Below are 26,432 nucleotides of genomic sequence, written 5' to 3'. Positions count from 1 at the left end.
TGCTAGTCCCAGCTGAGCACTCTATGTACAACACACAATCCATCTGACTTGGGGACTGGAGCCGGTAGGTGCTGCACATTGCATGCGAGGCTAGTCTGGGACATCGTGTACAAGGCCAGTCTGTGCACCTGCACCAGATCGACCCTGCAAGTTGGATCCAGGGCCAGTTTGGGTTCAGCACAGGTGCCACATGCGGCATGCATTCCACACCAGCCCTGTGCACCACATGGCAGGCTGGGGCTAGCACATGTTACATATAGCACGGGGGCTGGAGTTGGTACGTGCTGCATGCAGCATGCAAGACCAATATGTGCCACATACTGCATATGGCATCTGCGCCAGGTATCTATTTCCTAAATTTATATTCAGACCTTAATCAACCCTATAGCCTTTAGACCTGTACTAATTTCAAGATGGCAGCTTCAAAGATTTGTTTCTCAGGACTTGTAGTCTGTCTTTGGACAAAGGAGCATTTTGTCCCTTAGGTCTGATGTTCTTCCTACTATGAATCTATAAGAGAAATGCTAGAGGGGTAACTTTCCTTATAAGAGAAGTTTGCCAGGTGATTGGGGGAAAAGATAGGTCAAACTGGTTGTTGCTGGGTAGTGTGCAACATTTTGGCACATATTGTAATTACTTTTAAATAACAAATTTCTAAGTGGGCTATAGTTTGTCTTGGTAATAAGAGCAACAGATTCTGTATTCAGTCCCTGGGGACTATTTCTCTAACACCACACTGAACTCAATTTCCAGTTGTGATGTTGTTACTTTGGTATTTGACTGTCGCAGGTTATTTGGACAATATTAACAAAAAGTATATAATCTTGTATTTATGCCTTTGGCAAAACGTCATGCCAGAATCACTCACAAAAGCATCTTTTGTCCTTGTCAAAATATTTGCCCTCGAGTTTTCAGGGGTGGGAGGGGAGAACTAAGATGGTAATAATGAGTTATTTTATGTTGTTTTTCAGTGGCTTTGAAGCGTATGTTAAATTTTAATGTTGCTCCTGTTAAAAACAGCACAGGAGAACCAGTATGGAAGGTAAGAAGAACAGTTTTGCAATGTAAAAGGCAACTTTACAGCATGTGCAATGTTAAATTATCAGATTTAATCTATGGGAACTAAAAAATTCTCAGGACTCTTTGCCAAATGTCAGAGCATATTGAAAGAACATTTTTATGATTTCTTTACATACGTTAGTATTGTATTATACTAACATTTTTTTAATTTCAGAAAATATTTGTCACGTGTCTACAAAATTTGCTGTTCATGGTCATTCTGTCTTTACTTTGATCTGATCCATTTTTAAATATCAAGAGTTTTGTTTCTTTATTTTGAAAATGAGCTGTAGCTTTGAAGAGAGATTAAACGGGGGAGAGCAGGGAATAGAATCAGTCATAATAAGTTATCAAAGGTGTATTAATTGCCTCAAGAAAAAATTAAAGCTGGGCTACAGCTGTGTGACATCTTGATAACTTTTACCAAATATCTTAATACTGACAGTCTGTATTGAATAATTCACCCTTTTCTGATATACAGCCTAACTCATGGTATGATGCATTTAGACATTAAACGCAAGAAAAGCTATGAAACCCCTTCCCTGGAAAAAATTAACTGTAAAGTACTAAGGTAGCTTTTAGTCACCTTAAAGCAACGTGCTTCCTCTTTTTGTTATGTTGTCATTTTTTTTTTGTATTCCTGTAGAGCGGAAAAAGGATTTGTTATTATATGTACATTATCACAGATAGAGAAGATACCCAGTTATGAGATTAGTTGCTTAAAGAACCGATGCCTAACCAAACCTCTAGGCAAGCCTAACAGATATGTTACATGAGAATCTGAGAGGAGAGAAGATGAAAAATGCTTAAAACCAGATAAGCACTGACAGCCATTCAAAGTAAACTAATTAGAAAGAGAAGGGAAGGAGCTAAATAATTTAAAGCCCTAAATCTAGGGCAGTTGCAAAAAAGTACCTTTATTACTACTGTGATTGTTGTTGTTTTGTTTTTAATATAGCATTTTAAGAAAAACTCAGTTTCCAGAAATGTTCTTAACTTGTCATCTTCTAGGCAGTATTGTCACTAATGCTTCTACATTTCATAATAATTGACTTTTCTGGAGGCAGAACCTCCTATCTAACTGAAATGAAGCACTGAGGAAATGATTGTTGTTCTTGCATTCTCCTGTTTTCTTTTTGTTTTATTGTCTCACAGTAAACACTAATAACAGGAATGAAAGAATGTGAGGTTTGGCTCAGTTTTTACATATAATATTTAATTTTTTTCAGAATGCATCCTGAAACTTGTTTTTCCCCTTTATACTAAACATACAGCTTTAGAACGTGTATGTGTAATATATGTTCCTTTATGTCTTTTAGGTTCTAATATATGACAGATTTGGCCAAGATATAATCTGTCCTTTGTTGTCAGTGAAAGAGCTGAGAGACATGGGCATCACTTTACATCTGTGAGTACACTATATATCTCTCAAAGTATTTATCAAAAACCTAGGCTTTTATACAGTACTAGTCAATTGCCTGCCATGAATGACGGATTTAAAATAATGAAGGAGTGTTTACATGACTGCCCCCTGCCTCACCCTTCGTTGCCACCACCTCCTCCTCCAGCCACCAGTGCAGGGGCTCCCTCCCCCCCACCTCTACCTCCTCCCCAGAACAGCAGGGCTTCCCCCTGCCTCCTTTCCCTTCCCACTTCCATCCATCCCCGCCACCTCCCCCTTCCTGCCGGCTGTTGGATGCATGCGTGCCCACCTCTGCCCCCCCACACCTCCACTGAGCAGCAGGGCTTCACCTTGCCTTCCCCCCCATCTGCTGGCTGTTGGGTGTGTGTGCACCTGCTTCTGCTTCGCTGCCCGCCTTTGCCTCCCCGCCCACCTCTGCCTTTGCCCTGCCCAGGTCTGCACAGCCAGTGGCTGCCTGCCCTCTCGGCAGCACATGCCCAGTTGACCAAAAGCATTGCAGACAGACAGACAGACACACTAAGCCCTTTATTATATTACAATTCCAAAAAATTCACAATGAAGTGAATCAGGCCACAAACAAATCTTGAATGGAATTTACTCTCCGAAATCAAATGATGGTGTTAGGGTTAAGGGACTGGTGAAATTGCAGTCAGTGGGATTTTTAGTTAGTAGGGGATACTGAACAACCCCATTAAAAAAACAAAACAAAAAACAACAACCCCCATACCTAGTTTGCTTTCAAATATCTATCCATATAGATATGGATATTCAATACCTGATAAATTGGCCAGCTTGGCACCTAGCATCTTTGACCTGGGATTTACTAAAAATTAGAAACCTTTTCTCGAGATGAAACATTTCTAGGTGTTTGCACATTTATTACATTAATAAGGGGTTTCACAATAACCTAAAATTAGTTTTTGTTAGTTTGCCAAGTGCAGAAGGAAACTTTAATGTTAAATAAATTATTTACGTAGTGCTAAAGTTTTATGATTCTGTAAGTATTATTTTCTAGGGATTATGAAATGTGCTGTTTTAATAACATTTTTTCTCTAAATGCAATTTTTTTAAATTTCATCATCATACTGGATTTGTGGTAAGGGCTATAGCCACAATTATTTAAAGCGTTTCTAACATAACATGAATTTTTTTTCTGCAAATTGTTAGCGTGAGAAAAAAAAATGTGATTTTTCATGGTAAAAGAATGGAAATTTGAACTAAATAAATTTCAACTGTTTGTATTTTGAATAAGGGAGAATAACACATTAATAGTTTAGTATACTATTTTTTTTCTGGCACAGTTTAAATTAGTCTGATGTATTTATTGGGAATTGGCAGATTTTTAGTTTGGAAATAACCTTTTAAGATGCAGTAGGAATTTTGTTGGTAGTAAATGGGATCATCAGTTTTTAAAACTGACTTCAGGAGTTTAGTAAAACTTTTAGCAAATACTATGAGAATTTTTAACTAACATAACAATACTTTTTAGCCACCCAGTGATATTGCTGGGATCTAGCTAAATAAAACATAAGAAAAAAATCTTTAAAAAATAGAACACCTTTAAAAAGTCTGTGCTACAGCATTTAAAAGAGAAAAAGCATTTGGAAACCTAACTTAATTTTGTTTCTCCCTGAGGCTTCTGCATTCTGATCGAGATCCTATTCCAGATGTTCCTGCTGTATACTTTGTAATGCCAACTGAAGAAAATATTGACAGAATGTGCCAGGTAATTTACTTTGCACATTTATCATTTTTATATGCGTCAAACTGATCTGAAGGGAGAGCACATGTTGTAATAGACCCCTTCAAAATCTTATTTCGGTGAACATTCAAATACATCTTTTCTGAGAGTTTAATGTGCACATATTAGTGCATATTTGCCACACAGAAAAGAATTCTATTGCAGTTGTTTCTGCAAACTTGAGTTTTATGACTTTATTTTACCTCTTTGTTGGCAGTCAATACATCATAGTGTTTTATATATGAATGGATATCTAAACACTCCACATAAAATGTAAATAACTAGAACACTTCAATGAAGATGGTTGGATTTTAAGAAAGCATCATTTTTATTTAGAAGATCTTATTCACACCAAAAATCGTTAACTTTTGCTTTCAGGATCTTCGAAATCAGCTTTATGAATCTTATTATTTAAATTTCATTTCTGCCATTTCAAGAAGTAAACTGGAAGATATTGCAAATGCTGCCTTAGGTGCTAATGCAGTAACACAAGTTGCTAAGGTAAGAGATTGCCTCAGGATAATATTTTGTTCATTATTTCTAAAGAAATTGGCAGGGATTTTCAGAAGGCATCTTGTTGACTTAAACATAAACTTGGGACCAGTGTTCATTTTTGCTATCTCGATTTGACATGATAGGAGTAAGAAACTGTCACCATCTGTTTCTGTCTTATGAGACCTGTCTCACCATGTGATAAATATTAGATGTGCACAGAATATTCATACTGAAGCAAAACCTTCTTTTAAAGATAGCTACATTATAATAATATTACAAGTGTGGTGGTGTTTTTAACGTTACACAAAACATTTACCACTAAAGTAGGAATATGGTTTTTTTTAATCTTTTTTTTCTTTTTGGGGTTGGCTTAATATGATTTTTTGTTTGCTCCCAAATTCATGAAAATTCATGATATAATTGCAAATAAAGACTGCACCAGCAGCAGGCAATTGAGCACAAAATGTATCTGTGATATATTAAGATAATTATAAAGAACTAAGAAACTTTAAATAAAAGCTGAGCCTATCTAACATGTCAAACACCTTTTTTATATATGGAATGGACTCATGCCAAAGTTTGTTTCTGAAGAATTCTTTTCATAGTCTGCTCTAATAAATTATTAGTTCTTAATTCATCTCAAGTAAAAGCTGAAACCAGAAGGGCCCCAGCAGCAGTGAGCACACCCGCTGCCAGGTCCCGCTTTTTTCTTGTGCCCAGCACTAGCTGCTGCCACTCATCGTGGGCAGGGGTGCATCTCCCAGTCTCTGTCTCCCCTCCCCCCAGCCATTCCCTCCCTCTCTCCCCCCGAACCTTCATGCACCTACAGCACGTCCCTGTAGCTTATGCCAACTCCCGGCTCACATCCTGGAAGCAACACTGGGTAGGCACCAGCATCAGCTACGGATATAGTTGGCAGGTTACGGATGGCAGTCAGGGCATTCATTTGGGTTCACAGGTGACACTGTTGCATCAGTGCATCAGCTGTGGTCCTGAGCAGTCGCCCCAATCCCCAACAGAAACTTACCAGCAGCATCCACAGATGATGCCAGCATGTGCCCAGTGCTGCTTCCAGTGTGCAGGCTGCGAGCTGGTGTAAGCTGCAAATGGGGCTGGTACGTGCCTGCCCACCTGGCACAATGCAGAAGCCAGAGCTGCCGGTTCCCTGTGGGCCGGATCCCATGGCTTAGGGGTCACCAACCCGTAGGCTGGATACAGTCAGTTGGCAGGCCATTTTTGCCCACCCCTGTGTTAAAATAATGGCATGATTGCAATGGAAGGACATTTTATGCCCGGTTGCTATCATTGTGCCAGTTGAGTTGCTCCCTTGCCTGATCCTGTGTGTTGGGGGTGGCTCTGTCCTGCATGTAGGGCTGCCCCCAGCACCAAGCCTGTTCCAGATCTTGGACTGGGCCAACAATCAGCTGATTGTTGCCCTGGCTGTGCTGAACAATCTGCTGATTATTGGTGTCATCTGCAGGACAACTCCAGACCTACTTAGAAACCATGTACATTGTTGGGGCTGGGGTCAACAATCAGCCAGTTGTCAGCCTCAGCCCTGGGAGAGCCCAAGGTCAGGTGTTAACATTCAATTTATGGTGCCATACAAATGAGTTACAGAGATGTTCCATTAAATCTGTGGAACATCTTTGTGGCTGGATTGCCAGTTTATGATGCCACAAATCATTTACACATGTAGCACTGTTATTATTTTTGTAGCACTGTTATTATTTTGTGATTTACACCTTAATCTCACCATAACTGTAATGTCTGCCAGGGGCCTCAGAGAGAGATCCTCACCTGGGATACAGCTCTGCTGACTTCATTTCAGATATCCTTATTCTCTTGTTTAATGCTTTTATATTTTTCACACTTTTATATCTTAATACATGAGTTAAAATATTATACAATGAACTCAGCATTATATTGAAATTATTTGATTGCTTCATAAAAATCATCATATCTCTCGAGTTCTTCCATATTGCAGTTAGTGTTCTAGAACCACTTAGGAATTCGTTTTCTCTTATTAATTCTGATCAGCATCCATTCTGATTTTGTACTATACTCAGATAGTTACATTTATTCATTTGATCATTAGATGTTGTAAACAATGCTGTAGATCCTATAGGTGGCCCACCCTGTAACGTTCAGATGCAGATTATAGCTCAAATGTGGTGTGACTTTGACTACTATTGCAATTGATTTCTAGGTCTTTGATCAATATCTCAATTTTATAACATTGGAAGATGATATGTTCCTATTGTGCAATCAAAACAAAGAGCTCATTTCATATCGTGGTAAGTAAACATGGATTTTTACGCGCACACATGCATGTGCACGTATACACATGCACACGCACGCGCGCGCACACACTGCATATTTATATACCATATATATTATATATATATATTGTGTGTGTGTGATATGTTTTAATACAAAGTCATGGGTGACGGGCACTAACATTGCACATATTTTAAAAAAGGGGAAAAGAAGGACTAATCATCCTGACCTTAGTATTTGGGAAGTTCATAGAGCAAATGATACATAAATCAATTTGTAAAAATCTGGAGGAAGAAAGGTAATCACTAGCAGTCAATATGGATTTGTTAACAGTAAATCAAGCCAAACCAAACTGATCTTCTCCCCTTCATCCACTCAAAGTAACTGGTTGAGTGGATGAAAGAAATGTGATGGGCAGTAATATATGTGCACTTCAATAAGGAATTTTATATTGTCCCACATGGTATTCTCAGAAGTAAACTTGAAACGTGGTCTAGTTAAAAATACTAATAGACGGATACATAATTGGGTCAATAGCTGCAAGCAAGAGGTGATTATCAATGCTGGCGCTGCGACAGGAAGGCAGGGGGCAGTGGTGGGGAGCAGAGGCTGCAGTGGGTCAGAGGGCAGCAGCTACAGCTCCAAACTGGAGCTTGGGGTCAGAGTTGAAGTTGGAGCAGCAACTGCTGCACCCTCCCATTCCCCCTGCTTGTATTCAATTCCAAGACACAGGGCTTTTTTCCCCATGTTGAATGAGGAAACCTCATCCTGAAGTTGAGTAAAAATGGTAATTGGCTGATCAGTAGCAGGCCTGAGAAGTATCTTGGGGGTCTGGTGGATTATGGACTCAGCAGCAACATGACAGTCACAAAAAAGGTAGATGTAACTTTGGGTACATATTATGTGTAAGATGCAAAGGTTGATGGTACTACTCTGTCTGCTCAGCACTGGTTGCCCCTCAGCTGGAATACTTTGTGCAGCTTTGTGGTCCACATTTTAAGAAAGAGTGAGAGGATCCAAATGATAAAAGGGTTGGAAGGCAAGCCATATGAGGAAAGGCTGAGAGAACTGGGTATGTTTAGCTTGGAGAAAAGGAGGTTAAGGGAAGACATAATAGCAGTAAATTCTTCAGTGGAGGTTTTCAAGAGGCTGGATAAGCATAATTTAAGAACATCATCCCTGTATTTGTACAGCGGTTGGACTAGACCCTTGAGGCCCCTGTCAGCCCTGTGAATCTGTACTATTACTGTCCATAAACAAGATAATAATTTGCTCAAGTTAGAATTCTGTTTTGTCAGCTATATGAAAGCAGCTTGGAGTGCATTTGTTTTCATCTAACTGGCCATGTTTGTTTCCTCGTTAGCATTTTCCCATTATGTTTTATTTTAAAATATCAATGATAATACTCTGGTATCTTCTTAAAACGTGGATCCCCGAGCTGTAAAATGGCAGCAGATGTAGAAACATCAAATGGAGGCTTTACCATATCTTCCTTGGGGTTTGTTTTTTTTTAATTATTATTCATTTTGTCAGTCATTTTGGTGGTTGTTAACAGTTACTGGCTGCCATAGGAGGTTCCTTCAATGTAAAGTTTATATATTATAGAAATTAATTTAAACTATAACAAAACTCTCTCCCCTCCCCCCCCACCTTTTCAATATTTTAGCCATTAGCAGACCAGATATAACAGATACTGAAATGGAGACAATTATGGACACCATTGTTGACAGTCTTTTCTGCTTTTTTGTTACACTTGGTAAGTATTCAAGTACTCTTATTTTTTCAATTTTTGTTCTTTTAAACAGGCATGCATTTTAGTTAAATAGTCAAAGAATTAATATGTTTATCATTAAAGGAATTGCAGCCAGAGCAGACTCCTGGAATCTATTTGCTGTGTAGGTTTTAGCAAGAGTAATGTCTACGTTTGTAGGAAAGATGAGTCTCATTTAATGGCCTGGAAAATTTTGTGGGGGATTTTGGATGAACCTGTGGTTTTTCATTCATATCTTTCATGGAGATGAACATAGTAGAAGTCATAGAATGAGTGTTTAGCTTTTCAAGAGGTTTTTCTTATTTATTCTGAATTTAATTAATGATTACTAAATCAACGTTGTTGTCATGTCCCCCATGACTTCACTGAGTTCAGGATGGAACACTTTTGAAATTCCCATGCTTAATTTTTCTTATAGAAAATCATGGTCATTGTCACTATGGCCAGCCTGGTAATACAATATTTTAGAATTGTATGAATCTATTAATTAAATATTTCATATTTTTAAATGTAAAACAAAAATACTTTTCACTACTTTTCTTTCTTTGAAGCAATAAATAACTCCTTCGCCATGAAAATTAAGTACCTTAGACCACAAACAAAATAAAATGCATCTTATAATAGGAAAGCTGTCTGGTACTTTGCTATTAAACCTAAGTCTTGTTAAATACCAGGCAAGACAGTAATTGTGTGTGTTACTAATAACTATTTCACTGTCTACAAAAGTAATTTTGGAAAATTTTGTGTCTGTCTGGTTAGCGGTTCAGCAAATGTATTTTGGTCGCTTAAAATTAAAAACCCTCAAGTTCTAAGCTTAGTTACCCTGATTTCCCTTTTCACTGCATAAAATTGTACAGTCTTGAAGATGAGAGTTTAGCACTTCCCTGGAGCAGTCTGAGCTAGGGTTCTTTTGTATTTTTTTAGCTCCTTTAATTTCTCTGCTGGTATAAGAGAAATGTCTTAACTGAAAGCACTTAAAATATAAAACACTTTTGCTTTTATACATATGCAATTAGAAGCATTTAAAATATGACATTAAAAACTTTAAATTCCAATGGAATATTTTTTTAATGAATAATCATTCCCCTTCAAACTGTTGAAAGCCAAATACGATGGTATTTTAGCAATAAAAAAAACCTTAATTATTATAAGCAAATATTAAACTGACCTACTTAAGTGTCCAGGAGGAGCAAATGAAAATAAAAAATGTAAACAGTATAAAGTAAACAAAAGGAAAAATAGCTGAGCAAAAGTGAAACTAACTGATGTATTTAATTGTCTAGTAGGGAGGAATGAAAGTAAATAGTGTAAATGCAACAATATTTTGGACTAAGCAGACCTAAAAATAAGTAACATGAAATTAATATAATTGGTTTTTAGTATTTTAACTGGTAATCTTTTAAACTCTGTGTATTGCTACTATATTACATGGGATCAAGCATCCATCCATTCATACTTTGGCTTTGTATTTCTGTTTATAGTGATAGAAAATCACAATTGTAGTTTAAGTTAATGCCTATACAGGGCAAACTTTGTGTGCAGTTGGGTGGCCTGCATTAAAAATGTAGCATCCAAAAACAATTTTAATAAAACTTATCATCTGAATTATTGTGACATAAATGTAAATAGAGGTCACTGTATCTTTTTAATAGGAGCTATTCCTATAATCAGATGTTCAAGAGGAACTGCAGCAGAAATGGTGGCAGTGGTAAGAAATTTTTTTTAATGTGATTATTTCAAGTAAACTTGCTAAGCAGTATTTTTGTTTTCATAACTCCAAACATTTAACTATGTTCTTTTTTTTTTTCAAAAGAAAAAAAACAAATGACAACATTCATGGCTGGTTTTCTGTTATCAGTTACAGAAAGTACAAGGGTAGACATTGTGTGCTTAGTCGATACTCCATACCTTTTTTGAAATGTGGATGGTGATGCATGTTGCTTCAGCCTAAAAAATCTTTTATTTTCATAGTTTCATAGTTTTAGGGTCGGAAGGGACCTAATAGATCTTCTAGCCCAACCCCCCGCCAGGGCGGGAGAACAACAAAAAAAAACCCTAAAAACAAAAACGGGACTCAAATGAGTCCAGCCAGGTAGGTATCCAGCCTCTTCTTAAAGATCCCCAGGGTAGGGGCCAGCACCACCTCCCTTGGAAGTTGGTTCCAGCTCCTAGCCGCCCTAACTGTGAAGTAGTTTTTTCGGATGTCCAATCTGTACCTCCTCTCCATCAACTTGTGCCCATTACTCCTTGTTATGCCAGCGGGGGCTAGGGGAAACAGCGTCTCCCCCAAACCCTTCTGGTTCCCCCTAGTGAGTTTATAGACGGTCACCAGGTCCCCCCTCAGCCTTCTCTTGTGGAGGCTGAATAGGTTCAAGTCCCGCAGTCTCTCACTGTAGGGTCTGCCCTGTTGTCCCCGGATCATGCGGGTGGCCCTCCTCTGGACCCTCTCCATGTTGTCCACATCCCTCCTGAAATGGGGCGCACAGAACTGGACACAATACTCCAGCTGCGGCCTGACCAGCGTCGCATAGAGGGGGAGGATCACCTCCCTGGCTCTACTCGAGATGCACCTGTGGATGCACGACAAGGTCCGGTTAGCCCTGCCAACCATGACCTCGCATTGTCGGCCCATGTTCATCTTGGAGTCAATAATGACACCAAGATCCCTTTCCGCCTCCGTGCTCTCAAGTAGGGAGTTCCCCATCGTATAAGTGTGCTGCTGGTTCCTACTACCCAAGTGCAGCACCCTGCACTTGTCCGTATTGAAACGCATCCTGTTCCTGTCTGCCCACCCCTGTAACCTATCCAGATCCTTCTGCAATCTCTCTCTCCCTGCTAGCGTGCTCACCTCCCCCCAAATTTTGGTGTCATCAGCGAATTTAAACAGGTTGCTCTCCACCCCAACATCAAGATCGCTGATGAAGACATTGAACAGCGCAGGGCCCAGGACCGAGCCCTGAGGGACTCCACTACCCACCTCCCCCCAAGTCGAATATGATCCATCCACCACCACCCTCTGAGTGCGACCCTTCAGCCAATCTGCAATCCATCTGACCGTGTAGGCATCTATGCCACAGTCGCCTAGTTTACTAATTAGGATGGGGTGAGAGACGGTGTCAAAGGCCTTGCTGAAGTCCAGAAAGACTACATCCACCGCGACACCTGCGTCCATGGCCTTTGTGACCTGATCATAAAAGGCAATCAGGTTGGTCTGACATGATCTCCCCCTAATAAATCCATGCTGATTGCCCCTGAGCATCATTTCTGATGCCGGCCCATCACAAATGTGCTCCTTGATGATCTTCTCAAAGAGTTTCCCCAGGATTGAGGTAAGACTGACGGGCCTATAATTGCCCGGGTCCTCCCTTTTCCCTTTTTTGAAGATGGGGACCACATTAGCTACCTTCCAATCGTCTGGCACCTGGCCCAAGCACCACGATCGCTCGTAGAGCCGTGCCAGGGGCCCTGCAATAACCCCAGCCAGCTCCCTCAGCACCCTGGGGTGGAGAGCATCCGGACCCGCTGACTTGAACGCGTCCAGCCCCTCCAGAAGCTCTCTAACCCGGTCCTCCCCAACCTGAGGTCTGAAGGCGATCCCCTCGCGTCCGGCTTCTATCACAGCAGGGAAGTCCCGGTCCCTGCACAAGAAAACGGAGGTGAAGAATTGGTTAAAGAGGTCCGCTTTATCCTCTGACGCAACCACCAGATTGCCCCGCATATCCTGCAGGGGCCCCACATTACCCGGCGCCTTCTTCATCCTCCCAATATATTTGAAAAAGGACTTTTTGTTATCCTTAATCCTGGACGCTAATCCGAGCTCTATATCCGCCTTGGCCTTCCTAACAGCCCGCCTGCAGGCCCGAGCAGAGGAGGTATACTCCTCTTTTGAGATTACACCCCCCTTCCACTGGGCGTACACCGCCTTTTTGGCAAGCAGGCATTCCCGGACACCCTTGGTGTGCCAGGGGGGCTTTTGGACACTCCTGCCCGCCTTGCTTCTTGTCGGGATGGACACCCCTTGGGCCCCGAGTATCGTTTCCTTAAGGAACGACCACTCCTCTTGGACGCTGAGTTCCTCTGCCCTCAAGGACCCCAGTTCCTCTCCCACTAATCTCCTCATCTCACTGAAGTTGGCCCTCCTGAAGTCTAGGGCTACCACCTTGCTGCGGGCCCTTGACACTCTACGCTGGATGGTGAATTCCAGCACGCGATGATCACTATTGCCCAGGTGGTCAAGAACCTGGAGGCCTCTTACCAGGTCGTCGCCTGCGGCCAGGACCAGGTCCAGCAGGGCATCTCCTCTGGTGGGACTGTGCACCTCCTGAATCACGTGGAGGGCCTGCAACTCGGGCAAGAACGTCCTGGAGCGGTCCGTGGAGCGGTCCGTCCCGGCTGACTGCTCCTCCCAGCAGATGTCCGGGTAATTAAAATCGCCCATGACAACTACATCCCTTGCTTTTAGTGTCTCTGCAAGCTGGCCTGAAAATTCCCTGTCCAGCTCCTCCTCTTGATTTTCTCCTCTTCTGCTGCTTTGTATCAGCCTACAAACCTGTTCTTTCAGTCTGGGTCAAGCAGAAGTTAGAAATTTGTAAAATATTTCTAAAAATAGTTCATATAATTCAGGGGTTCAGTTTCTATGAATTTATTTGGATCTCAGGAATTCTTGAAGATTTGTATAATTGTCAGACAGAAGTATTTTGGAGGGTGTAAACTGGTAAAAAACTAAAGTTGACTGTAATTTGAAGAGCAAGTACAGTACTTTGAATTGATGAAGGGACTTGGGGGGTCATGATTGACTGCAAGATGAATATGAACCTGCAATGTGATACTGCTGCTAGTAAAGCAGGCAAAACGCTTGCATCCACAGATTCTTCTCAAGTAAATCTCAGGACGTCATCCTCCCATTGTACCCAGCCTTGGTGAGGCTGCAGCTGGAGTACTGCATCCAGTTTTGGGCTCCACAGTTCAAAAAGGATGTGGAGAAGCTTGACAGAGTGCAGAGGAAAGTCACACACATGATCAGAAATCTGGAAAGCAGACCTTATGAAAAGACACTGAGAGCCACGGGACTCATAGATTTCATAGACATTAGGGCTGGAAGGGACCTCGGAAGATCATCGAGTCCAGCCCCCTGCCCAAAGGGCAGGAAGTCAGCTGGGGTCTCCCAGCAAGATAAGCATCCAGTTTCATCTTGAAGGTGTTCAATGAAGGCGCTTGAACCACCTCTGGTGGCAGGCTGTTCCAGACCTTGGGGGCTCAGACAGTAAAGAAGTTCTTCCTTATGTTCAGCGTGAAACGATCTTGAAGTAGTTTGTGACCATTCGACCTCGTCATCCCTTGGGGCGCTCTGGTGAACAAACGTTCCCCCAGATGCTGGTGGTCACCCCTGATAAACTTGTAGGTGGCCATCAGATCACCCCTGAGCCTGCGCTTTTTCAGGCTAAAGAGCCCCAGGGCTCTCAGCCTGTCATCGTAGGGTCTGCTTCCCTGACCTCTGATCATGCGCATGGCTCTTCTCTGGACTCTCTCAAGCTTCTCCACATCCTTTTTGAATTGTGGAGCCCAAAACTGGACGCAATACTCCAGCTGCGGCCTCACTAAGGCCGAGTACAAGGGGAGAATGACGTCCCGGGATTTGCTTGAGAAGCATCTATGGATGCAAGCCAGTGTTTTGGTCGCTTTACTAGCCACAGCATCGCACTGCAGGCTCATGTTCATCTTGTGGTCAACGATGACCCCCAAGTCTCTTTCTTCCATAGTGCTAGCCAACGTAGCACTTCCGTGCCTATAAGGTTTTTCTTCCCAAGGTGGAGAACCTTGCATTTATCGGCGTTGAACACCATCAGATTCTCGTCCGCCCACTTGCTGAGCCTGTCCCTGGATCACCCGCCTGTCTTCTGGTGTGGATGCTTTGCCCTAAAGTTTGGCGTCATCGGCAAACTTGGCCAGTCCGCTTCTGACTCCAGTGTCCACATCACTAATGAAGATGTTGAACAGTATGGGTCCAAGGACAGAGCCTTGGGGGACCCCACTGGTCACAGGACACCATGATGAGTGACTTCCATCAATTACTACCCTCTGGGTCTGACCACGGAGCCAATTTTCCAGCCAGTGGATTTTCCAGACTCTTCAGCCTGGAAAAGCACAGGCTCAGGGGTGATCTGGTGGCCACCTATAAGTTCATCAGGGGTGCTTACCAGGATCTGGGGGAACGTCTGTTCACCAGAGCGCCCCAGGGATGACAAGGTCAAACGGTCACAAACTCCTCCATGACCGTTTCAGGCTGGACATAAGGAAGAACTTGTTTACTGTCTGAGCCCCCAAGGTTTGGAATAGATTGCCGCCGGAGGTGGTTCAAGCTCCTACTCTGAACGCCTTCAAAAGACATCTGAATGTTTATCTTGCTGGGATCCTATGATCCCTGCTGACTTCCTGCCCCTGGGGTAGGGGGCTGGATTCGATGATCTTCCGAGGTCCCTTCCAGTCCTAATGTCTATGAAATCTATGAAGAAAAATCTATCCTTCCTTATTACGACATTGCCTAGCAGTTAGAAGATTTATTATTTTTAGATTCATTTTCAGCTGCAGTTAGTCTCGTTTACGTATTATTTTATGACTTAAGCACTTTCATTCTAAATGAAAATATTAAAATTACATAGATACAGTATTCAGCTGAATCCAAAATGGCTTTGAATTTAAAACAAACCTCCCAATAATTAGCTTCTTTACATGGAAAGTTATAAATTTCTTACAGTTTTCCATGTATTGGATATAATTACTGGGGGGGTTGTGTTAAATTCATCTCCCCCACTGCTGCAGCAGGGAAAGCAGCCATGGGAGGGCAAGCTACCAAATTCCCAGCCCTTGCCCGCCTACATGCCTGAACCTGCTACCTTTCCCCTTACCCCGACCACTTGCCCCCCTGCTGCCATCGCCGTTTCCCAGGCCACTTAGTCACCTGCTGCCTAACCCCTGCTCCCCCAGTCACTTGCTCCTCATACTGTCTGCCCACCCATCCTGCTTCACTCCTGCTCCCCACATTCCTCCCCGCCTCCCTCCCCATGCTGGTGCCACACAGCAGCTGCCTACCCCAGCCAGTACTCAAATCCAAGATGAGGCTTGTATTTCTCAATGTAGATTTAAAATAATTGATTTCTAAATCTTGCAAGTGATAAAACTTAAAATGTGAACCAAACTTGACCAATGCTGCACATGTTAGGATAACAAGAGTTTCTGTTTGCTGTCTGGCTTGTAGTGGGCACTTCACTCACACTCATTAGTTTGACAGAAAAGTTAGTGAAGAGCCAGCTATGCTGAATCTCTTGGACACATCTTCTGGGCCTGCAAAGTAGATTAGATTTTCTAGGCTCGCTTTTCCTTTGGCCAGACTTTCTCTCATCACCTTCTGAATGGCTGAGACCTGCTCTGCAAATTGTTTCTTGAAGAGCTTAACTCCAGCATTTTTTCCCTAGAAGAAGCCAAAAATATTTCAATCTTTATATTTTGTTCCTTTCTCTAAAAAGTGGCTAGTGATTATAACAGTTTTGTAAGCAAGGAGAGTAATATTGAAGAACCCTCTGGCCTAGTTTGGGAACTGTCGAGACACCCCTACAGGTTAAATAGAAAGGGAGTTGGCAGCTTCTGGAGTGATGATGCCTAATTGGGAGAGGTACTGAAACTGAATTTGAGGGCTGAGATGAGAATTTAAGTTGCCACATGAATGGGGAGCTAATTTGGACAATTGACTTGCTGGAACAGGGGAAGCCTGGGATGGCCATCCTGGGCTTCCCCTTTACCAGCAGTAAATAAGGCATGATAGGATCTGATGCTGGATCCCACAGTCATGCCTCCTGCCATACATGTGTGGCATGGCAGGAGGTGTGATTGTGTGGATCACGTGTTAAATCCCATTACGCCTTTACCGGTATGTGTAGAGGGTCCCTAAATAACAAATCTGAAATGTTCTACAACTGATCTTGTGAATTCTTGCTGCTTCATGATATCAGATCAGAGTTAAATGCCGTATAAAATCATTTAAAAGACACTTGTAAATTAATTTTGTTCAAGAAATCATCGGAAGGTTGCCTAACATTGTTCATTTTGAAATAATTTTGGAGGATTAGTAAGAAAAAGGTCTATAGTAATATTTGAAAGAGGAAATAACCCTCCAGCTAAAGAAGTTCCTTTTTTTTGTCTCATGAAATTCCTTTCATTTTTTGCTTAGAGAGAAGTACTGACCCTTAACTTGCTTGCAGTCGATACAAAAATCTCGACGGGCGTGTGAAGGTCAGGTTGAAGTTGCTTCTGCAGCAATACCTAATAGCTGTTTCCTGAAAACGGGAAAGTGCTGGACTCGGGTGTCCATGCAACCCTAATTGAGCTATCTTGTATCCATGTCCTGAATTACATATTCGGTTACTGTTTTTTTTCCACAAGATAGTATCATACTCAATGCACTGTTTGGATACGTGGAGGAGACATAATTCAGATTTCCTGGTCAACTGTAAATCTAGAACTTTCTAACTTCCAATGCTTTATTTTGCTAGTTGAAATAGTGTTTTTAGCATAAGTTCTTAAAGAGATGTTCCACTTCAGTTAGATTTAGATTACTTAAACAATCATGAGTTTATGCAGAACTATTGAGATAGCAGTGTGGTAATTGTGAAGATTGTCCGGAGTAAGTTAGTGTAGCTTAAATATGATCCATAGAAAAATTAAGCTGATTTGGGTAATTGGTTTGTCATAGGATGATACCCATCTGTCTTAAATATTCATTGCACAGACTGGTAAGGAGAATTGCTATGCTTGCTAGCCAGTGAAAAGGTACTTTACATTTCCTTTTTCAGAAGTTGGATAAGAAGCTCAGAGAGAACTTAAGAGATGCCAGAAACAGTCTTTTCACAGGGGATACACTTGGGGCTGGACAGTTCAGGTATTGTATTAATGAGTTTTGTTTTGTGTTTTTAATTGCAGTAATTCCAGTAGGCTTATAGAAATCAAGTTTTCATTGCGCTTAATCATTGGACAGGTGAATGTAAAGATGTGGATCATATCCTGACTGGTTTGTTTTTATGAAGACTTAAAAATATCATTAAGGAAAATAAAAATTATTCTTCATATTTTCCTTTTAACAGCTGTTTAGGAGTAGGAGAATGTGCAGCCCTGCAATCCTGAACTAAAACTTTTCTACATAATTAAGCAAGCTGGCCATGTTTTTTATCAGCTCCTCACCCAGAAAGATCCAATACCCTGCAAAAGCTTCTGTCACATGAACTTCCAGAACAAAAAATGTGTTTCATGCTTTTTGCATACAGAGGTATTCACAACTTTACTTTTATCTAGTCAACACAAAATAAATTAGCTGTTTTATCAGCAAAGGGTCCTGCCAGCCGTCATGGGATTTTGACAGTTCAGGTGAGCCTGTTATAAGGGGTGGCATATGATAAGTCTTTCTCTAAGTTTACTTGGATCCACATTGTTCAGGGCTTTCAAGATTGTCACCATTATCTTTAGATTATGTGAAAAAGAGACCATCTGTGAAGATCTCTGGGGTAATGGTAGTGCTTGTACCCCTGATGCTACTCCTGGTAGACTCCAGGAGTAGCATTGAAGAGAGCATATTTAAATCATTCTAGCCTGTAGATAAGAAAGGTGGGAGAACCATCATAAGGACTACACCAACGAAAAATATTTGTAAACTTGTGGCCAGGTGTAAAAGAGTAATAATGGGCTGCTTTTGTGTAGAAGCAGAATGCAAAGGTTGGAGTCATTGAATCATAGGATTCCACAACTGTTGTGCACAGCTTGTTCCATTGTCCTACAGTTTGGGATTTTTTTGAAGATTTTATCTAAATCTGCTTGTCAGCAGTTTAAAACCATTGCTTCATGTTTTGCCACCTATAGCAAGGGAGGATAGTTGCTATACCTTCTCTTTCTAATATTTCAAAACTGGTCACATGCTGCTTCTTTTTTTAACCACATCGTATTGCTGACTCATGTTGAGTGTCTGACCAACCAAAACCTCCAGATCCTTCTGAGCACCACTGCTGCCTAGCCAAATATCTCACATTCTCTGTTTGCGTATTTGGGGGGTTTTTTGCCTCAGAGATATTATACTTTACACTTGTGTTTGAATGTAATTTTATTGTTTATAACCCAGCTCTCTAGTCTAACAATAGCCTTTTAAAAGGAATCCACTTTTGTCCTCCAAAGCATTTTGTATCATGTACCCACTTGACCAGGAAACTATCTAGTCCAGCATCCAATTTGTTAATAAAAATGCTAAATGGCACCAGAGTCAGAATAGACCTGTGTAGAACCCTAATACAAACTACCTGCCATTCTGACTTTAATCCACTTGTAAATGCATGTGTTTGCTGTTACTCAGCCAATTATGGTATCCTCTTAACTCTAATTCTGTGTAGCCCACATTTCTCTAGATTGTTCATGAGAATGTTATGTACAGGGATCCTGGTTTTCCCTGATAGAAAAATTGCAAATCCTCTGATAAAAAACCCAAAATCCGCTATTACAATTAAACCCCCCACATACACACACAGTCCCCCCAACCCTGCTGGTGCCCCTCACTCCCCCCACAACAGCCCCACAAACACAGACATGGAGGCACAAAGACACACACCCCAGCAGGTAAGTGTGTGGGGGGGAAGGGATAGGGTGGGGCAGGGGAAAGGGAAGGGACTGGGGGGCGCAGATCGAGAAGTGGGGAGTCTCTCTCTGCCTGCTCCCAGGAGTAGGGCTGGGGGGTGGGGGGGCGATGGCAGCAGTGCCCCTCTGCGGGCTGCACACGGGCAGCCAGACAAGGAAATTCGCACACAGTGGCCGCCACCACACTGCTGCGCTGGCCTCCCACAGCTGGCTGCACAGCACCATGGGCAAGCTCCACGGGCACAGCTCTGCAGGCAAGTTACAGCACAGGGTGGTGGTGATGGCGGCTGTGTGCCACCCGGCTGGCGGGGTGGGGAGGCCTGCATGCAGCTGCTGCGCCCCATGCCGCTTGCCTACAGAGCTGTGCTCGCGGAGCCATGCAGCCAGCCGTGGGAAGGCAGTGCAGGGCACAGCAGCTGCCACCGTGTGCAAACCCCCCTGTCCGCAGGCACGGGTTTCCCCTGTCCACAGGTTTCTCTGCTAAAAGGGAGAATCCACATTTTCTCTGATAAAAATGGTAACTCTGGTTTTATCCATTTTTCAATGGGAAATGGAATATCCAGATCCCTAGTTATGTGGGACTCTATTAAAAGCCTTGCTAAAGTCTGTTAGCTCCACCTTATCCACAATCACAAAATTAATTACCTCGTCAAAGGAGGAAATCAGATTGATATCTCATGATTTGCTGTTAACAAGTCTGTTTGGTGTGAAACTCTTTCTCATTCAAGTGTTAACATATTATTTTATAATTTTCTAGTCATTTCTTACATTGAGATGAGATTTCGTCTATAATTCCCTAGGTCCTTTTTCATAAAGATGGATATTATATGTCAGCCTCCAATTCATCTGTCATCTCTGCTTTTATAAATATTGCTAGTGGCTCCAAAATCTCTTCGGCCATTCCTTTCAGCACCCTGGAACAATTTTTGGGAGGACCTGACAACTTAAATCCATTCAAATTTGTCTAAATCTCTCTAACCCACTCTTTACTAATCGTGATTAGCAGCCCTTCTCCTTTGTCACTTCTTTTTATTATGAAGACAGGCAAAATAATAATTGAGCAGCTCTGCCTTAATAGCTCATCATCATTATTGAGCAGCTGACCTGCAGTTTCCTTGGTCTCTTTTCTTTCTGGCATATTTATAGAGTTTTTTTGTTGTCTTTAATATCCTTTTCCTTTTGTGTGTTGCCTTTGCCTTCCTGATTTTTGTCCTTGCAAGTTCTTACCAATGCCTTGGTGGCTCATCCGTCTTTCTCTTCACCTGTGCTTTTGATTTTGTGTAGCTGTCAGCCTTCTGCAGTAGTTCTTATCTTTATGCTGTCTGGGAATAGATTTTCTTGAGTGTCCAAAATGATATCCTTTAAAAACTGCTAACCCTCCTAGACCCTTCTTTCTTTTAGCCTGTTCTGTGGTACCTCACCTACTTTTTCTATGAGTTAGATGGCATCTGTCCTTTTGAGTCCAGTGTCCGTAAGAGTTGTTTTCTTCTAATGCCTTCCCTTTCTTTGAATCAGAAATGCTATCATAGTAGAATCGTTTCCTCACATTTTTCCTATCATTTTCAGGTTTGCAATTCTTCATTATTGGCCAGAAAAAAAGATCCAAAATAGATGGATCCCATATTGTAGCCTTGTCATCTACATATGTTAAAAATTTACTCAACGTTTTATGTTTTGTTGCATTATTATTCCAGCTGATATCAGGGAGATTTAAATCCCCCACTAGTACAATTTTGTTAATTCTATTTGGAGGACTAAATCATCATTTTGTTCAGATATGTCCAGTAGGTATGATGGAAAGTGCTACGTAATACCTCATAGTTCTTGGCTTTGGAGAGTTTTAGTTGTAATTCATTTGCTTTCTTCCACAAAGCAAGCTAGTTTTCTAGATTCTGGTCAGGAAGTTAAGCTGTAGTATCTGGTTGCAATGAAATGGAAGCATTTTCCAAAGTACATAAGACCCATTTCAGAAGTGATGTAGGCATATAGGAGCTTTAGCTGCATTTCCTTTTAATGAGACTTAAGTACCTAAGTTATTTGAGCAGTTTTCAAAATTTTGTCCATGGAGTTGAGCATCAACATATTGCTGACAGTGCAAATTAAAGGATTCATTTTTAGATTACTTCATATACAAATCAGACAGGAAAAGTGACACAATACATAGAAACTTCCTTGTGAGGATGTGGCATAACAGTTGTCAAAAATTATACTGAAGACATTTTGAGAAGAAGCAAACCTCTTGAGCCTGTTCATCTTCCCATCCTAATACTTTCCACAGTTGATCAGCTTGTTTCAGAAGCTGCTAACAAACAATTTAGTTTTCTTGCATACTTAATTGCTGTCCATAGATAAAAAGTGATCACTCAGTGCCAGTAGATGCTCATTATGGATGTCATCATGACAGACATGCACTCTCCCAGAAGAAACTCTCTTGGGAGTGATTTAACTGTGGTTGTTCTGAGGTTGGGGGGGGGGGGGGGGGGGGTTGCTTCTTTTTTACTTTGTGAGGAAAAGCCTGAACATCTATAAACTTGTGTTTTTTCCTGGGAGAGCAGTGACTATCCCAGGAGAAACTGAAAGTCTTTACAAGGCCTAAGCTAATAGGTTGTTAGTGCTTATTATTTGACTTGGATTTAAAGTTGTGTGGATGTTAATACAGATCATAGCAATTGTTTTTCTATATCAGACACACATCCTTCTATCCAATATCATATATCTGGCACTGGTCAGCCTAGATGTTTAAAGAAAGATGTGAATGGGAGGACTGGAAAACCTGTAACAGATGAATTATTAATCTACCAAGAAGGGAAATTTTTCTAATACCATTTAGTTAGGATTTGACTTTTGCGTAGAAGTAGGAAATGGAAGACAGCAAATATTATTTTTGAAACTAGGAATACTGCATTTTACTTCATACCACATACCCCCACATAAGACATGCACCTTGTTTTGGAAAGGCAGACTGAAGAAGAAAAAGATTTTTCCAGTCATGGCCAAAAGCTGACCACATGGAATGGCTCACTTTCCCTCAGCCAGCTCACTGGCTGCTCAGCCAAAAACTACTGCCAATTTGGCAATGGCTGTCAGAGGGTTAAAACTGTTGCTCTTTGGCTGAAGAGTCCACACCAGCTGAATGCTAGCTAGAGAAAAGGGAGAGGACAGCCCCCATCAGCCATTCTGGCATCCCTATGCTTCCATTCCTATGCAGAAATCAGGTTCCCTTAAGGCATGAACCCCAATTTTAGAGGGGCAGTTCTTGCAAAAAGGGTGCATGTGGTATGTGATTAAATATGGTATTCCAACTGTTTTATATATATACACATATATAATGTTAAAATTTACTAACAACATGTCTTGTTTACAGTTTCCAAAGGCCTTTATTAGTCCTTGTTGACAGAAATATAGATTTAGCAACTCCACTTCACCATACTTGGACATACCAAGCCTTAGTGCATGATGTACTGGTAAGGCAATACATTTTTTATTACTGAAAGTATAATTACACAATTATATTTTTCATTTGTCATTAAACTTGATACCAATTTCAGTCCGTGATCAAAATCTGCTGTGTATTAAATTTATTTGTATGTAACTGGACATATGTATATTTGGAGCCCTTTCTACAGAGGAAAGTTGCAAAAGAGCTGTTATGGTCTAACTGTTATGGGTAAATTAACTGAGAATGATTCAGATGAGCAAAACTCTTCAGCTTTAACAATGCTTCATCCTGGGTTGATGTTCCAGGGGCTCTTTTAAATTTCTGTCATTCTCAGTTTATTTACACACAGTGATAAGAACATAACATCTGCTGTCCTTTTAGAAATTCCCTTTTTGAATGGGCTCCAAATGTGTGTGTCCACACCCTAGGTTATTTTACTAAAAAAACATTTTGGAGGACTTGAGAATTTTGGCATGACAGTATTTTTTAATTATCTATACATGAAATGTCGGTGTAGTTAAGACATTGGTAATATAGTAATGCACTTTTTTTTTCAGTAGCTCCTAATCCTACGCATAAACTGTAGGACACATACAATGCAAGTTTCACTAGGATCTATTCGAATCAAGTTTTCTTTGTTGCTACGTCTGTACATGTGCTTTACTGCAGAGTAGACTAGCTGTGGAGTAAAGCATCACCATCTACATGTGCGACAGTATTAAGCTGCAATAAACTGGTTTACACTGCAGTAAGATAGTACTGTCAGGGATGGTACTATCTTACGCCAGGGTAATTTACTGCAGTTAAACACACATGTAGACACTGGGTGTAAATTGCTCTCAATCAGCCCAGCTAGCACTGGGCCAGACTCCTGCCTGCCACCTAACCACACGGCTACACATTTTCAGCATCCTCATGCCCTAGCCAGCACTTCTGCCACCCAGTGCCACTACCAGGAGCCTGGGGCTGACCTCCCATGCCCCTTGCCACCCCAAGCCTGCTGTGCCCCATCTCTAATTGCTGTTGTCTTGGGAGCATATGTAGATGCTGTACCCAAGAGTAGTTTACTCTGGCTCAAACTGCTCCGGAGTTTATTGCTTCATATTCATTGCACGTGTAAACACACCCTATCAGTATGAAAATGTTTAGCTTAAATCAGATAAGTCTAAAGTGGGCAAGAGGAGGGTTTCACAGTTCAGCTGCACCCTCTTTAACCTTCTAACATAGTTGTTTTTTTCTAAATCGTGTTCCTTTTCCTCCTCGCCTTCCTCTGTGAAGATACATGCTTACGACAGGACGTTGTTATATAGGATAGGGGTTGCCAACCTATGTCCCACTGAATCATTTTATCTGGCCTACATAGCCAGGGGTCTTCAGCAATTGGGAGAAGCAACAGTACTATGAGGGGTAGCAGTGATTGTGGCAGGGTTGGTAGCAGCCTGCGTTTCAAGCGAAGTTCTGTTCAGGCGATGCTCTGCTCCAAAATGTTACTGACCTCTTTGCTTGTTTGGATGTTTGTGAAATATGAATATTATAATGATTTCATTCTATGGATTCTAAAAAACGATTCTATACTGTTTTCATAGCTTTTAAAACAACTCTTGGTATCAGATTGATATTTTAAATATTTTATTACTTTACCATTCTTTTCCACAAGATGGTGTAGATGTTCCATACATAGAAATACAAAATGGTAAAAGACCTTGCTGAGAGAACATGCATTTTATTGTTAGAATCAGGTGGGGCTTACAATATTTACATATTGGTTTTCAGTGAAAGGCTTTATTTATATATGTTTATATACATAAAAAGGCTGGAAAGGACTATGTGAGATCTTAAAGTCTAGCCTCCTGCTCAAGGAAGGATCATACCTGATTAAGCCATCCCAGCTAAGTATCTGTATACCCTTCTTTCAAAAATTTCCAGAGATTGAGATTCCATAACTTCTCTAGTTAGTCTGTTCCAATACAACATCTCTAGATAGCCTGCTCCAATGCTTAATCATCCTTATACTGAGAAAGTTCTTCCTAATCTCCAATTGAAATCTCGTGTGATGAAGCTTGAGACCTTTGCTTCTATGGTCATAGAGATGAACCCATCTCCATTCTAATATTATAAAAGCCTAAGTCTGTCCATCTGTCTGTAACACTTTATTCGCACTCTGATTAGCTGACGGAAATAGCCAATCAGAGTGCTCCAAGCGTGGGGGAACGCTGCCATGATTAGCAGAACAGTGGCAGCATGGAGCATTAGGTGGCGGCACTCCATCCCAGCTGCGCCCGCCCCCTGTCATTCTTGACGGGCAATTGGCTGGTCTCTTTATAATTTCCCTTTAGATATTTGAAGACTGTTATCAAATCCTCTTTCAGTCTTCTCTTCTCCAGACTAAATAACCCTCGCTCTTCCAGCGTGTCCTCATAAGTGAGCTGCCCTGCACATGGATTTAAACTTGCTAGGGTGTGTGGAGCTCAGGATCATGTTCCTAGGCTCTATGCATGCTTCAGTAAGCACAGCATTGAGAACTGGTTTTAAGTGTGTACCTTCCTGAGCAAGCAGTTGCACAATTGGGATCTGATAAATTTTTACCCCTGATACCAGAAATGTCATGTCCTGCCATGCTTGTATGGCATGGCTGGAACTGAGGTTGTTGGGATCAGGGATCAGATCCCATTGCACCGTAAAATTAATGTCTGCCAGTGGCGTAACCGTTGTCCTTCATTATTTTATTGTTGAGATTAATATGAACTCTGTAGTTTATAATAATAGCAATATACCTGTCTATAAGATCAGCTTTTTTGAATTGCATAGCGGCACATATGGCATCATCTAAAAATGATGCGTCATGCTTGTGAAGATTTTGGTGTCTCAGGATAGTCTAGGGCTTTCTAGAATTCTGTTCTGTAGAGTACATTGTATGTGTGCTGCATGTACACATTGCAGGTAATAGCAGTGTCTGAAAAGACACTGCCTTTTTGAGGCTGAAGTCCTGTTCAAAATATCATCTATTTTAGAATGTGCATGATGTGATTTGACATCATCTTTAATATAGTTTGCGTGTTTTATGAGCCCGTGTCCATTGGAAATGTAGCTAAGTGATCTACCTTACATATCAAGGGGAGTAATTCAGTTTCAAAACTATATACCTTATTCAGTTTTTAAAAAAGAAGCATATCACATTTTCTGCAGATTGAGCACAGTATTTTATTAAATAATTGAAACACCATTTTTAAATGGCCCTAAATTTTAATGGGGAAATTGTTACTACAGTAGCAGTTACATAAATTGTATTTTCACTAGGGGTGCACCAATAAAGATTTTTGGGGCTGATATCAATGGCCAATTATTAACAAACCATATTGGCCAATACCAGTCCGATTACTGATATGCAGCCTGGCAGCTTGCCGGATATCCGGCTGATAAGTCTGTTGGGTGGGTAAGGAGCGGGAGGAGAGAAGGGATGTTGGGGGGTGCACATCAAGGCCCCCATAGTGAGGGAGGAGGGGGGCAAGGGCAGGTGCTTCCCTGCCAGGGTGGGGTATGGGACAGAGCCACATGGCTC

The 26,432-nt window shown here is 41.4% G+C and overlaps 1 protein-coding gene across 3 annotated transcripts in view; it reads left to right on the top strand.

Moving 5' to 3' along the window:
* Positions 1-913: 913 nt before the first annotated feature.
* Positions 914-26,432, top strand: part of SCFD1 (sec1 family domain containing 1) — a 115,660-nt gene continuing 90,141 nt past the window's right edge. For all 3 annotated transcript variants that reach the window (XM_014519295.2, XM_006022264.3, XM_025202446.1), the window contains exons 1-9: positions 914-1,042; positions 2,379-2,467; positions 4,118-4,208; positions 4,602-4,724; positions 6,928-7,015; positions 8,665-8,754; positions 10,422-10,477; positions 17,616-17,701; positions 22,799-22,898. In XM_014519295.2, the coding sequence (XP_014374781.1) occupies positions 986-1,042; positions 2,379-2,467; positions 4,118-4,208; positions 4,602-4,724; positions 6,928-7,015; positions 8,665-8,754; positions 10,422-10,477; positions 17,616-17,701; positions 22,799-22,898 (780 nt within the window). In that variant the 5' untranslated portion in view covers positions 914-985. The remainder of the gene's footprint in view (positions 1,043-2,378; positions 2,468-4,117; positions 4,209-4,601; positions 4,725-6,927; positions 7,016-8,664; positions 8,755-10,421; positions 10,478-17,615; positions 17,702-22,798; positions 22,899-26,432) is intronic.

The sequence above is a fragment of the Alligator sinensis genome, unplaced genomic scaffold, assembly GCF_000455745.1.
Source record: "Alligator sinensis unplaced genomic scaffold, ASM45574v1 scaffold720_1, whole genome shotgun sequence".
NCBI classification, from domain to species: Eukaryota; Metazoa; Chordata; order Crocodylia; family Alligatoridae; genus Alligator; species Alligator sinensis.
Note: the sequence above shows the minus strand (reverse complement) of the source record. Positions and strands in the feature narration are given on the sequence as shown.